This window comes from Oreochromis aureus, linkage group 3 (assembly GCF_013358895.1).
Source record: "Oreochromis aureus strain Israel breed Guangdong linkage group 3, ZZ_aureus, whole genome shotgun sequence".
NCBI classification, from domain to species: domain Eukaryota; kingdom Metazoa; phylum Chordata; class Actinopteri; order Cichliformes; family Cichlidae; genus Oreochromis; species Oreochromis aureus.
Window position 1 is genome coordinate 80,811,321 of NC_052944.1, and position 14,164 is coordinate 80,825,484.

The 14,164-nt window shown below is 41.3% G+C and overlaps 1 protein-coding gene across 2 annotated transcripts; it reads left to right on the forward strand.

Annotated features, from left to right (window-relative positions):
- Window positions 1-1,582: 1,582 nt before the first annotated feature.
- On the forward strand, window positions 1,583-13,806 carry LOC120437691 (selection and upkeep of intraepithelial T-cells protein 7-like). Of its 2 annotated transcripts, none has more exons than XM_039608210.1 (3): window positions 1,583-4,244; window positions 11,038-11,373; window positions 11,612-13,806. In XM_039608210.1, the coding sequence occupies exons 1-3, from the start codon at window positions 4,181-4,183 to the stop codon at window positions 11,824-11,826; spliced, it is 615 nt and encodes a 204-aa protein (XP_039464144.1). In that variant the 5' UTR covers window positions 1,583-4,180; the 3' UTR covers window positions 11,827-13,806. The 2 variants fall into 2 exon arrangements, 1 of the variants encoding a protein (XP_039464144.1); XR_005611345.1 differs by lacking the exon at window positions 1,583-4,244 and adding an exon at window positions 8,306-8,671.
- The last annotated feature ends 358 nt before the right edge of the window (window positions 13,807-14,164 follow it).

The following is a 14,164-nucleotide window of genomic DNA, read 5'->3' on the forward strand; positions in this document are numbered from 1 at the left end:
GGTCACCTGGTCCAGCCCTAACTATATGCTTTAGCAAAAAGGAAAGTTTTAAGCCTAATCTTGAAAGTAGAGATAGTGTCTGTCTCCTGAATCCAAACTGGAAGCTGGTTCCACAGAAGAGGGGCCTGAAAACTGAAGGCTCTGCCTCCCATTCTACTTTTAAATAATCTAGGAACAACAAGTAGGCCTGCAGAGCGAGAGCGAAGTGCTCTAATAGGGTGATATGGTACTACAAGGTCATTAAGATAAGATGGGGCCTGATTATTTAAGACCTTGTATGTGAGGAGCAGGATTTTGAATTCAATTCTGGATTTAACAGGAAGCCAATGAAGGGAAGCCAAAACAGGAGAAATATGCTCTCTCTTTCTAGTCCCTGTCAGTACTCTTGCTGCAGCATTTTGGATTAGCTGAAGGCTTTTCAGCGAGTTTTTAGGACATCCTGATAATAGTGAATTACAGTAGTCCAGCCTGGAAGTAATAAATGCATGAACTAGTTTTTCAGCATCACTCTGAGACAGGATATTTCTAATTTTAGAGATGTTGCGCAAATGGAAGAAAGCAGTCTTACATATTTGTTTAATATGTGCGTTGAAGGACATGTCCTGGTCAACAATGACTCCAAGGTTCCTCACAGCATTACTGGAGGCCAAGGTAATGCCATCCAGAGTAAGAATCTGCTTAGATACCATATTTCTAAGATTTTCAGGGCCGAGTACAATAACCTCAGTTTGATCTGAATTAAGAAGCAGAAAGTTAGCGGCCATCCAGGTCTTTATGTCTTTAAGGCATTCCTGCAGTTTAACTAATTGGTGTGTGTTACCTGGCTTCATGGATAGAGCTGCGTGTCATCTGCATAGCAGTGAAAATTTATGCTATGTCTTCTAATGATGCTGCCTAAGGGAAGCATGTATAATGTAAATAGAATTGGTCCTAGCACTGAACCCTGTGGAACACCATAATTGACCTTAGTGTGTGAAGAGGACTCTCCATTTACATGTACAAATTGGAGTCTATTAGATAGATATGATACAAACCACTGCAGTGCAGTACCTGTAATACCTACAGCATGTTTTGCAGCCATCTTTTACGGTGTGGTCTGCTGGGGTGGCAACATCTCTGCTGGGGATAGGAAGAGACTGAACAGGCTGATCCGCAGGGCCAGCTCTGTTCTAGGATGCCCTCACAAACCCACACATGTGCAATAAGACTAAGTGCAATACTCTTTTCTGACAAAGTTGTATTTTTACTCAGTTGTATATAGGATTTGTATTCTATTTTTATCCTGTTGTATATTTTATTCTATTGTTGAGTGTTGTACGCTGATGAGAAATCCGCAAACAGAAGTCTGGCGGAGGAGTCAGGGAGTTCTAGATGACTTTTTGTCAGCCTGGCTACAGTGCTGAAGAGAAACCTGGGGTTGTTCTTATTTTCTTCAATCAGTGATGAATAGTAAGATGTTCTGGCTTTGCGGAGGGCTTTCTTATAAAGCAGCAAAGTGTTTCTCCAGGCTAAATGATGATCCTCTAAATTTGTGACACGCCATTTCCTCTCCAGCTTACGAGTTATCTGCTTTAGGCTACGTGTTTGAGAATTATACCGCGGAGTCAGGTACTTCGGATTTGAGGCCTTAGTTTTCACAGGAGCTACAGTATCCAGAGTCGTATGTAGTGAAGAGGCAAAATCAATTCACCTATATATTGTGTATTGGGCCTTAATTAAGTGTTCCCTGGTGTTTCCCAGCTGCAGTGTGTGTTACTACCAGTAAGTTTGGTAGTTCATGGAATAGAAGAGCTTCTGTTCCTGTAATATTGAATGTTGTTTTAAAAGGTGTCCAAAAACAGAAAATAAAGTATTTCAAAAGACAAGGAGTATATCACAATGAATATACAATTTGAATTATGCAATTTAATTAATTCCGGTGTTAGCAGTTAAATGTTATGTATTTAGCACCAAATCACAGCAGCAGTCGCCTAAAGACACTTTATGTTGCTGGGTAAAAACACAACAATAAGACAAAGAAAAGCCCAATAATTTAATTACCCCATACTGTATGAGCTAACATTTACTGAGAGTGGGAGGGAAAAACTCCATTTGAAGATGTAGAAACATCTGGCAGAAACAGGCTCAAGGAGAGACAGCTGAGGTTGATGAAAAGGAGACAAGACAACATATTCACTGTGCAAGAGAGCAAGAGATACATACTAACTAATGATTAAATGCAGAGAGTTGTATAAACACAGAACGAGCAAAGAAGGAAAAAATGCATACATCATGGGAAGCCCGCAAGAGCCTAGGCTTGTTTCAGCACAAATAAGGGAAGATTCAGGGTCACCTGATCCTCTCTAACTGTATTATTTCTCAAAACCGAGGGTTTTAAGTCTAATCTCAAAAGCTGAGACGGGTGTTTGTCTTCTGAATTAATATTGTGAGCTGCATCCACAGAAGAGAGGCCTGAGAAATGAAGACTGATTCCCGCTGAACCTTAAAATTCTATAGGAACCACAAGTACACCTAATATTCCAAAATTAAAATCTGGATTTCAAAGCGAGTCAGTGAAGACAAACAAATATGGCTGAAATATGCTGTCTCTTTATAGTCCCTGCCATGACTCTCTCAGCAGCACTTTTGATCTATTAATATTAAACAATTATTGATGCAGCGGATTGAGATGAAACCTGGCACAGAGGTACAGTAGGTGTCCCAGAGGAGGAATGTGTTGAAATTTGGACATCAACTATTAAGAATGATTTTTTAATGAATCTTTGAATATGCAACCCGACTGTCCCGCTTTGGGTTGTCCCAAAGCATTGTATGCGCGCGCGTACATGTCTGAGTCCGCGCGCGTGCACTTGTGACTGTGTGCGCGCGTTTACTTGTGCGCGGGTCTATGCATTCGATCGGGAAATAAGGAGAAAAGGCGCTGCCGTAAATGCCCGTGTAGAAGCGCGAGAAAATTAATGCGACGGAAAAGAGGCGGCTGGCTTGACTGCGGCTCACAAATTATGGCTCACTTGACCCCTGTGCTTAAAGTGACAAGGAAAACTAAGTTGGGTTATCTGACTAGAAAAATTAAAGAGATTGAGGAGCTTATGGAAGATTATGGCAATTTTGCGCAAGTGTCTGTTAAATTGGCCACTGACTTCTCAAAGTGTATATCGAGTTTTGTGAAAACAACGATGCAGTTAAAAATTACATGACTGAGTCAAAACTTCTTCATGATCAGACACAGTGGTGTGAGCCAAAGGCTATTTGAGGAGTTTTGTGGAGAAATGAGGCAAGAATAATTGATGCTGAAGTTGAACCTGCAGACAGTGCCTCAGTGATGTCATCCGGACACAGTAAGGGACATCGAAGCAGCCGAACCTCTTCTGCTGTGTCTTCAAACACATCGACAGCCGCCTGGCTGAAGATTGAGAAGACGCGACAAAAAGGGGCCGAAGATTGTCGCTAGAATATGATTAGTAATAATGTCAGTCAAATCTCTGAACATACTCAGTTGAGTATTGATATCAGGTACATGTCCTGTTCCTTATATTTCGAAACTGACTCTAGAAAGGTTCAGACTCATGTTTGAGCAGGAACGCACACGACTGACAATCACTTATCCCCATCACCCAGATAAAATGTCCTTAATGACTTAGTGTTGGATGTTTATGAATACAAAATTCAATAAATATATGTTTACAAAAAATGTGCTTAATGGCCATTTCACTCGGAGTACGGCTGTACTGTCGTAAAGACAGTCGCATAACAGTGAGAACAAAGTGAAAAAAAATTATCGATTGATAAGGAAATTACACTGAAAACTGAAATATGAGGAGTCGTTCTGCAGGACGTGTAACCAGATCCAAGTAGTTAACCGAAAAATCAGTTGCCCTGGTAACAGTGAACATAATCTCCTGTTTTGAACTTTGCTGCTGGATAGCGCTGAACCAGGGTATGATGTCAGTCGCTGGTCGGACTTCCGAGGTTCTTGAATGCACCAAAAATGCAGAGTCCGAGTGAGCCGCTGAAAGTCAGATCTGTTCTTCAAAGCAGACTTTCAGCTTTATTTCAAGCTTAAATGTAACCTGATGTAGTCAGTATTTAAAGTCAGACTCTGTTATTGACTGAAAACAGCGACAGACTCAGACATTTAGAACAAACTAAGAGTCGGATCAGCACAAATACTGACACAGAGATGGCTGCTGGCACTGCGCTGCTCTGCTGCACTTTGCTGTTTGTCCATGTCTTCGTCTCTGCAGGTGAGATTGAACTAAACTAAGTTTCTGAGATAACAGGAAGTGCAGGTGGATTATTTTCATCTGGATTCAGTTTGTCTGTGTGTGTGAAGGAGACACGAGGCTGGGTGGACACTTAACATCTGTAATCCAGCTGTGACAGCGACAAAGAAGTGTAATGTGTGTGTCAGTGTGATGTGTTGTAGTGTCAGGAGTCAGTATACAGCTACAAAGCTTTTTGTTCAGTGTATACAAACAGCTGTAGCTCCATAAAGGCAGCATGCAGAGACTCACAGTGTCTTATAATGAGAGGCTGCTTTCTCTCACACATTATGTTCACTTATTATCAGCACATGTTGCCAGAGATTAATAATAACAACTATTGATTAAATGCAGAGAGATGTATAAACACATAGTGACTGAAGAAGAAACACTCAATGCATCATGGGAATCCCCGGCAGCCTACGTCTATTGCAGCATAACTAAGGGAGGATTCAGGGTCACCTGGTCCAGCCCTAACTATATGCTTTAGCAAAAAGGAAAGTTTTAAGCCTAATCTTAAAATTAGAAACAGCTTCAAACTGGAAGCTGGTTCCACAGAAGAGGGGCCTGAAAACTGAAGGCTCTACCTCCCATTCTACTTTTAAATACTCTAGGAACAACAAGTAGGCCTGCAGTGTGAGAGCAAAGTGCTCTAATAGGGTGATATGGTACTACAAGGTCATTAAGATAAGATGGGGCCTGATTATTTAAGACGTTCTATGTCAGAAACTCTAAGAAATTATCAGTTCTCGATTACCTGAAGTTAAATGTACTTTGACCTTTAACCTCTCTGCTCCGTGTTGTTTCCTCTTTCAGAGCACCCCAAACAAGCTGAGCCTGGACAGCACGTCATTCTGACATGTCAAGTTTTAAACAGGAACATCACGGTTGTAAAGTGGAGCAAAGCTGACCTGGGAGATGAATATGTGTTTTTGTACCAGGATGGACACTTTCTTCCAGACAACCAGCATCCATCTTTTAAGAACCGGGTGGATCTGCAGGACAGACAGATGAAGGATGGAGACGTGTCTTTGATTCTGAAGGATGTGACGATTAATGATGCTGGAACATACGAGTGTCGTGTTTTCATGAATCAAACTCGCTCATGGAAGCACAGCATCATCCACCTGATTGTTGTTCCTCCAGGTGAGTGAGTAGAGTTGAGTGTGTGTGTGATCAGAGGTGAAGCTGCTTCCTGGTTGTTGATGTGTGTTTGTTGTATGGATGAGCTGGTGGATGTCAGAGGTAGACAGATGTTTCTCCAGCTGTTGTCTTTGTGGCTGGTAGTCTAGAGTTGTAGAGCAGCATTGTTTGGGTAAGGTTAGAGCAGAAACAAAGACATTTATGAATCAGTCTCTTCTTCTCTTGCTCTCTAACTCGTCTGTAAACATGTGTGGGGAAACTCAATGTTAAAGCCTACAGCTGGAGGGGGAGGGGAGGGGTGAAGCTGGTGGTTGTGAGTTGTTACTAAGGAAAAGTAATCTATTACATCTATTACTTGTAACTTTCCTCTACAGTAATGTAGAGTTTTACTTAATTACTCACTGGAGAAAGTAACTCCTTACTCTAATCGTTGTTACTTTCTTGTTACTCTGTAAAATGATCTGATATGCACTGTCACATGATCACCATGTAATAACTCAGGCTCGAGTCCCACAACAACACAAAAACTGCATTACTAAAAAATGTAATGTGATTACAGTAACGTGTTACAAAGTAACATATGAACACAAAGCTGTTACAAAGTAACACATTACACCAACACTAGTGGAGACACAAAACATCCATCCAGTGCAGCTCCGCCTCTCATGCCACACCAATCTGTGCCCCTGTCGTGAGGGAGAGGCCAGCCAGCCCTCGGAGAAAGCTCTTTGACGCCACTTGTATCCAAGATGTCGTTCTTTCGCTCACTTCCCAGAGCTCGCTGCAGCCACTGCCCCGATCCGTCTGTCAGTCTCTCCCCTCATTAGTGAACAAGACCCAGAGATACTTAAACTCCTCCACTTAACTGATGATTCTAAATAAGTGTGCTCTGTGTTAGCCCTGTGATAGACTGGTGACCTGTAGGGATGGGTATTGATAAGATTTTCACAATTCCGATTCCATTGTTGATTCTTTATCGATTCTCTTATTGATTCTTTTTTAAAAAAGGAGAACACTAAGGTCGATTAGCTTAGAACTTTGTTTTATATCTTTTCTTTGAACGAGATAGAAATTTAGGAGTAACATGGCCTTACAAACCCAACAGTGAGATCTTAAGAGATCCACAGCCTACGGCTCTTCAATGGGGTGTCACAGTGTCCCCGGGGAAAAAAATTGTAAATGTAAAATAATAAAATAAATATTCTTCTGTAGCAATAACAAAGTATAACATAAATTATTCTGTAGCAATTACACAAGAATATCCAGTAATGTCCCTGCCTACAATTAAACACATTCACTTACCGAAAATCGGGGGCATCTGCTGTGACAAATGGGTGCAAGCCTTTGACCACAAACTTAGTCACTGCTCGGTGACATTCGTCTATCCTGGCCTGAAAGGAGACGCTACCGGTGGACTGCAGCGACAACTGCCAGCATCTGAGCCAGCCAGACTCTGTCTGTCTCTCTCATCACGGTCACCTAAACGCACAGTAATGGCAGGTTTTGTAATAAAGCAGATCGCGCTAACATAATATGCACTGTTAGTTGATTATTTACCTGCCGCATTAACGGGAGAGGACGTGCAAACGTTACCGCTGCTGCTGGGTTGAGATTCACGAGTCCGGAGCGGAATTAAAAACACGACATTCATTTAAGGTCATCGCGTGTTTTGTGAGCAAATGCATTTGCATATTCGTAGTGTTTCCTCGCTTAAATGAAATATCTACTTTGCAAGTATTGCAAGTTGCCATCCGTTCTCGTAAAGTATAACCAAATGTTTGAGTGTTCGAGCTGCTTAGGCGCCCTGCCAGGTAAATGACGCTCCGCAACGTGGTGACGTCATTCGGCGCGACTGGAATCGATAAGGGAATCGTTTGCAAAAATGGCAAACGATTCCAAGGAATTGAAACAGTGGGAACCAGTTCTCAACAAGAACCGGGTTTCAATACTGTTACAGGTTCAATAATTGAGGATGAGAGTAAAAAACAACCATGGTCCAGAAGAGCTTAGTCAAACAATTGATTTTAATGAACACGCGTGGGGAGATGTACACTGCAACATCAGCTGTAGATCTCCGCCCAATAACTACACAGGAATGGTTTTATATCATCAGGGTATGTTTACCGACGCCCCCTCTGCGTCATCAAACACAACAAGCTGAAAGTCAGTGATGCTGCTCGGTTTGCAGTCCTGAATATCACGGCACAAGCAGGATTCACTGCACTGTTAATGTTAGCTATGTTATATTGCTGCCTCTGTTCGGTGGTGTCGAGCCAAACGGACTTTAACGTGTGTTTGAACGAGCTGACGGTTCACTCGTTAAGCTGAAAGAAAGATGCTTTAATCACAGGAGTCACACATGTGTCCACTGGACCATCTGGAACTCTTCTTGTTTAGCACTCGTAATAACACAAACACTAAATCCTCCTTCTCTTGTGCTGTTTTGTAGCAGTGTGTACACCTGAGACTGTCACCTGTCTGTCTGTCCTGCACTCTCTCTCTGTTTCTTTCGCTCTGATTGTGGAATAAAAGTATGAACATGTATTTATAAGTTACACTTGTGTTTGAATCCTGCAGCTTATCACACATTTTATTTCCATGTGTGACGACTGCAAGTGTCCAGAGTGAGGACAGACTGAGGGACCCACTGCTGCACATCATCTATGAGGCTTTGCACCCCTGATGATCCACCAGGACAAACTCAGCAAACTAAGCAAAAACTGCTTAGCCTTGCTTAACAATGTTTCACTATGTTACTTGCTAACTGTTGGGGAGTAGAAGGACGAAACTCAAGAGATGACCGGAGCTTCTTGGGGAAAGAGAGTGGGAGTTGTGGCATCCTAACACATGTTTATATGGTTAAAAAATAAAGAAGACCATCATTAGGATCATCATTGTCCCAGAGAGCTCATACACATGATTTCATAATAGGAAAGCTTCCAACAAACACTCCCTGAAGTCTGTGCTTTGGAATTCAGGCCACAGATGAAACTTGTTATTATGATTTCAAAACCACGTCTCCACAAACCAAAGGCTCCTCCTGTTTGGAAATCTGTGTACAATTACAGAGCTCTTCCCCTCTGACTGCATCAACAGTCTGAAGAAGGTTTTTCTCTTCTCAGTAACAGAGTCACAGTTGGATCAGTCGGGTCCTGTTCTGCTACTTTCTGCTTTGGGGCTGATTCAAGAGAAAAGAACATTTTTATTTTATTGTTCCACCGTGATGAGCAGCAGACACTGAGGATCCTCATGAAGTCTTGATGCAGGTCAGTGATCTGAAACCTTCTGCTTTAGATTATTAATGTTAGTCAGAGAGTTCCTGATAAATGTGTTAACATTAGATATTAGACCTGCGTGTGTGGAAAACACACAACACTCAGAGAGACTCACTGCAGTCTGAACTGGATCAAGTTTGATGATGAAAATTCCAGATGTCTCTGCACATCTGTTTACAGTTAGTGATGATAAAACAGCTCAGAAAAGAACCTTTTACAGCTAAATGCTGCCTCCTGCTGGCCGGTCCTCATCAGAGTCAATAGAGGAGGCGGTGCTGGTGGAGCCCATCCCAGCGATCATCAGGCGAGAGGCACCGGTCTGATTACCACGGCTACAGTTCAGGGTCCTTTTCCCTCTTAATCTACTCATGTGGCACTTTTGTTCCTTATTTTTTTTTATTTACATGTTTCAAATACGTCAGTGGCCTTTAGCACGTAGCTGATGACTGACGGACGAGACAGACGATGTTTGTGTTCTCTGGACATCATTTAAGAATCAAATCTGTCCTATAAAGCAGTCATAAACACTCAGATCTTCATCAATCCTACTTCTTTCTCTGTGACGCACTTAAGATCATACCAACATGTGATATGGTAAAAGTTGGATTTTGTTTTTGCAGGCTGATTTTTGCATCTTGAAACCTTGAAATTTATCTCATGCACTCAGATTTTAAACTCAGGTTCAGTTATTGAGTGAAAATACAAACAGACTCAGACATTTAGAACAAACTAATATCAAACTGCCGTCAGAAACAAAACGTACTCCTGCTTCAGCGACTGAAACACAAACTGTTCATACATGACGACACGTGAGAGCTTCTGATTTTGTTCTGTGGAGATCGTTCAGCAACTGAACACTAAAACTTTTTTCAATTTGCCGCGTTTGTTATGACGCACTTATTTCCGTTCATCCTCAGTCCAACCTACCAAACGTCTAACGCGACGTCCTCAAAGACACGGAAGAGTTTGAACTGCAGCTTTAACTTTATTTAAACCTTAAATTTAATCTGATGTGTTCAGGTTTAAACTCAGGTTCAGTTATTGAGTGAAAACACCAACAGACTCAGACATTTAGGACAAACTAAGAGTCAGATCAGCAGAAACAGAGAACACGGACATGTCTGCTGTAACTGTGTCACTCTGCTCCACGCTGATGTTTGTCCTGTTCGTCTCTGCAGGTCAGATTTAACTGTTAGAAACTAAACTGAGTTTATTTCTGAGATAAAGAGTCTCAGTCTGGTTTACATGCTGATAATATTTCTCTAACAATTAGTTTCTGATTCATTCAGTGTTGCGATCGACACAAAGCTGGGTGGAGTCTGTGTGTGTTGGTGCAGTTTGCAGCACAGACACAAAGAAGTGTAATGTGTGTATCAGTGTGATGTGTTGTAGTGTCAGGAGTCAGTATACAGCTACAAAGCTTTTTGTTCAGTGTATACAAACAGCTGTAGCTCCATAAAGGCAGCATGCAGAGACTCACAGTGTCTTATAATGAGAGGCTGCTTTCTCTCACACATTATGTTCACTTATTATCAGCACATGTTGTTGTTTGTGCAACAGAGTTATTGTAGTTTTGTATTTTCTCATTAGTTTTTATTCCATTTGGACTTTTTGTGTTTAGTTCAGTTTAGTTTCCAGATGATTTTCTTCTTTTCAGGTTTTGATTATTTATTGCTTGAAGAGTTTTTAATGGTTTTATTCTTTTTCATTCTTACTGTTTGGAGGTTTGTGTCAGAGGCCAGATTTAGGAGCATCAGTACAGCTGTTCCAATAAAAGCAGAGACTCAGTCTGACAGACGTCCAGAGTCTCAATGAACTCGTCCATCAACAACATTTGATCAAACTAACAGATTCTAAAAGTAAAGATTTGTTTTTATTTGTTCACAAAATGGTTTCAGATGATGTTTTTCATCCATCTCAGTCTTTCTCATGAACTTTGTCTCCAAACCTCTCAGCCTGAGCTTCCCTCTGATCAACTCGTTCATAATCTCGTCCATTCTGCTCTCAATGAAAATCTGAACATGTTCAGCTCGGCCTCCTGTCTTTGTGTCAGAGTCTCCAAAGCAAACATCACAGCAGCTCACTGCCATCTTTAAACCTTCCCTTTCACTCTTGCTGCTGTCCTTCTGTCACAAATCAGCCCTGATGAAGATGCTCGGGATCAGGTGAGGAGGAGGAGAAGACTCGCTGTGGTGACGCCTGAAGGGAGCAGCTGACACAAGAAGAGACACAATCAAAGATCATCATCTAATAACAGAAGACAAGCTTTTATTGTGTGTTTCTGATTGGCTGCTGTAGAAGTGAACAGTTGCACTTTGACCTTTAACCTCTCTGCTCTGTGTTGTTTCCTCTTTCAGACCAGAAAAACATCACAGCTGAGTCTGGACAGGACGTCACTCTGACATGTCGAGCTCCAAACAACAAGATCATAGTTGTGCAGTGGAACAGAACTGACCTGGGAGATGAACATGTTCTTGTGTATCGGGATGGTCACTTTCTTACAGACAACCAGCATCCATCTTTTAAGAACCGGGTGGATCTGCAGGACAGACAGATGAAGGATGGAGACGTGTCTTTGATTCTGAAGGATGTGACGATTAATGACACTGGAACATACGAGTGTGGTGTTGTCCTGACAGGAACTGGCCATTTGAAGCTGATTAACACCACCTACCTTCATGTTGATCCTCCAGGTGAGTGAGTAGAGTTGAGTGTGTGTGTGATCAGAGGTGAAGCTGCTTCCTGGTTGTTGATGTTTGTTTCTAAAGATGTTGTTGATGAGACTTTGTAGAAAGCAGCTGGTCTGAGTGATGTGATCAGAGTGCAGTAGATAATGTCTGACAGCAGTTTGAAGAGGAAATGGATTCTGTTCTGTTCTTCACTCATCACCTACCTGACAGCTGACACCTCACACCTGTTTCTCACCTGCAGGTCAGACAGGAGGACAAGAGAAGGATGAAGACAACAAAGATGGAGGAAAGGAATACAAAGAGAAGGAGGATGGATCTGTTGGACTGAAAGTTGGTCTGTCAGTTCTTGTTGTGCTTCTTATTCTTGCTGTTGTTGGTTTCTTGATCTACAGAAAACATAAACAACAACAGAGTGTAGAAACAAACCAGCCTCCTGTTGAACTGCAGCAGGTTTAAAATGTCTCAGAGCTTTTAACAGCGTTGAGTCTGCTGCTGCTGTTCAGAGTTCTGGGTGTTGTCAGTGTTTAAAATCCTGCAGAAACAGATGATCTGAGCACAGACAGCAGGCCCACAGTACTGTAGGTTTATTTCATTTTTATCTTTAATGGCTGCTTCTGATTTTGCTGACAGCTCATCTCAGTGGAAGAGTTTCATCTTTAAAAACAGTCTTTACATTTCAGCTCTGTAGTTCACTGGAACATCCAGAGGGCTGTGACTACAAATCAGCTTCAACACAGTCAGGCTTTCTTTGTGTTAGCTGGCTCAACTAAACCTGAAACTGCAGTCAGAGACAGCAGGTATCACCATGGTGATTATCAGCTTCCTCTGTTACCCTGGCTCTCTGCTTCAGGCTCTGAGCACGCTCAGATGAAAAGGAGCATTTCATGTATCATGTGACTTTTCTTCTACACAAAATGATCCCTGTGAGCGCCACCCAGTCCAACCAGAGACATTACTCATTGATAACTTCACTGATGTCTCCACTAAATGAATACAGGTACATTCCTGTAACAATGAGATGTGCAGTTTAGCTTCATTTAGTGGTTTCAGTAAGTTACAGTTTAACAAGCTGCACATATGAAACATTTCCTCCAGCAGAGGATCTACATCACAGTGAAAACGTGGCTCTAACAGCTGATTTAAAAACAAAACTCTGAACATGACCTGCTCCTGACCAGATGATGTTTCACCATCAGTTACCATGGTGATTTAGCCTCTTTATGACACAGAAAGCTCTGACTTTGAGTTTGACACAACTCACTGAGACATTACTCTGGTTTTGTAGTGCTCTGAGGTTCAGATGTTCAAAGTTAGAAAATGTCAAACTAAAACACTTTAAAACTCTACAACTGCTGTCAGCAAAAATAACTTTTAACTCAAACAAATGAAGGCAACACTTGAACATTTTTCACTTTGATGGTTTTGTTTCCACTGACTGTTGTTACATCATTTCAAACTCAGATTACACATTTATGAAATATGTTCACACCTGAATGTTTCAATCAAGATCTGATTTCAGTTTTTCTTCATCTTTGTGAGCTGTGTGGTTTGTTTACCCTCAGTATCCATGAACACTGTTACTGAGATCAGTGTTTTTGTTTATAAGATCAAATATGACCTCATTATGTGAGTGTGAGCTTTGGACCACAAAACTTCAACAACACTAATCCTCAATCAGCTGTTTCACTAAAATTACATCCAAGTATAAACTGATCCCATCGTTCATGCATCACTTTGTAGCTGACAGATGGTTATGCACATTCCTGGTTGCCTAGGCAACCATCTAATGTAATTGCTGGCGGTACATTTGTCTCTCAGCAGTACGATTTACTCTTTACTGTCTAAGTTTCGTTGACCTTTCATGACCTCTGACCCCTGCTAGTCTCTCCCTGTGTGAACTCTTTTCACTGGAACTGGAAATCTGAGTTTCTATGAAATTCTGTAGATTACAGATAATCACAAGTCTTTCTCAGGATCCAGTGATCAGGGATGACTGAACGGCCTCTAACTGCAAAGTATTAGTAGTTTATTTTATGGTTTGCTAAAATAGTTGCACATGTATCAGTATTACATTCCTTTATTCGTTTGTTTTGTGTGTCTGACCTTGTAAATATGTGTGTGCTCTGATTGGTTCCTGGTCAAACTTCACTGGTGCTCCCACAGCAACAACACAACTTGAAGACTCAGAGTTCACACACAGTGTCTGTAAGCTTCTCTTTGACTTATATTGTATGTTTGTTTTATTTGAGTTTATTTAGAATGTGACTGTAAGCAGACTTAACACTGATTTTTTTTTTTTTTTTTTTTAATCGCAAACTAACCGAAACCTGTGTGTCTCTACAGACAATAACATGTGTTTGCAAAGACTTGCTGAAATGTGTCTGTATGTTTGAGATGTGAACTTATATATATGGAATAAATTTGGAGTAACAAGAAGTGAGTGTAGCTCTCTGTTCTTGAATCAGGCTCCAGAGAAAGGATCTCCTTTATGTTTTATAAAAATGGAGCAGCAGGGAGTGCATGCATCTGTAGATAATCATGCTAACAGCTAACACACTGTTAATCCTTACAGAAAGTCAAATATACATCAAATATTTGAATAATTTAGTCATTAAACAGTGACCATGACAAACTGAACCAGTACATATAAATAATTAAAGCAGAACACAGTGAAACATCCAGGCTAGCTCAAGCTAGCATGTGGATGCTAGCCTCCATGTGAAATACAAAGACAGTTAATGCTTCAACAGCTCACAGAAAGCATGAAGTGGACACATCTTACAGAGAGTTTCAT

What these genes read in the sequence shown, in the direction of transcription:
- LOC120437691 (XM_039608210.1), top strand. Translation starts at nt 4,181, where the DNA reads ATGGCTGCTGGCACTGCGCTGCTCTGCTGCACTTTGCTGTTTGTCCAT. An exon ending in CCATGTCTTCGTCTCTGCAG is followed by an intron (nt 4,245 to 11,037) that starts GTGAGATTGAAC and finishes TTCCTCTTTCAG; the next exon opens with ACCAGAAAAACATCACAGCT. An exon ending in CCTTCATGTTGATCCTCCAG is followed by an intron (nt 11,374 to 11,611) that starts GTGAGTGAGTAG and finishes TCTCACCTGCAG; the next exon opens with GTCAGACAGGAGGACAAGAG.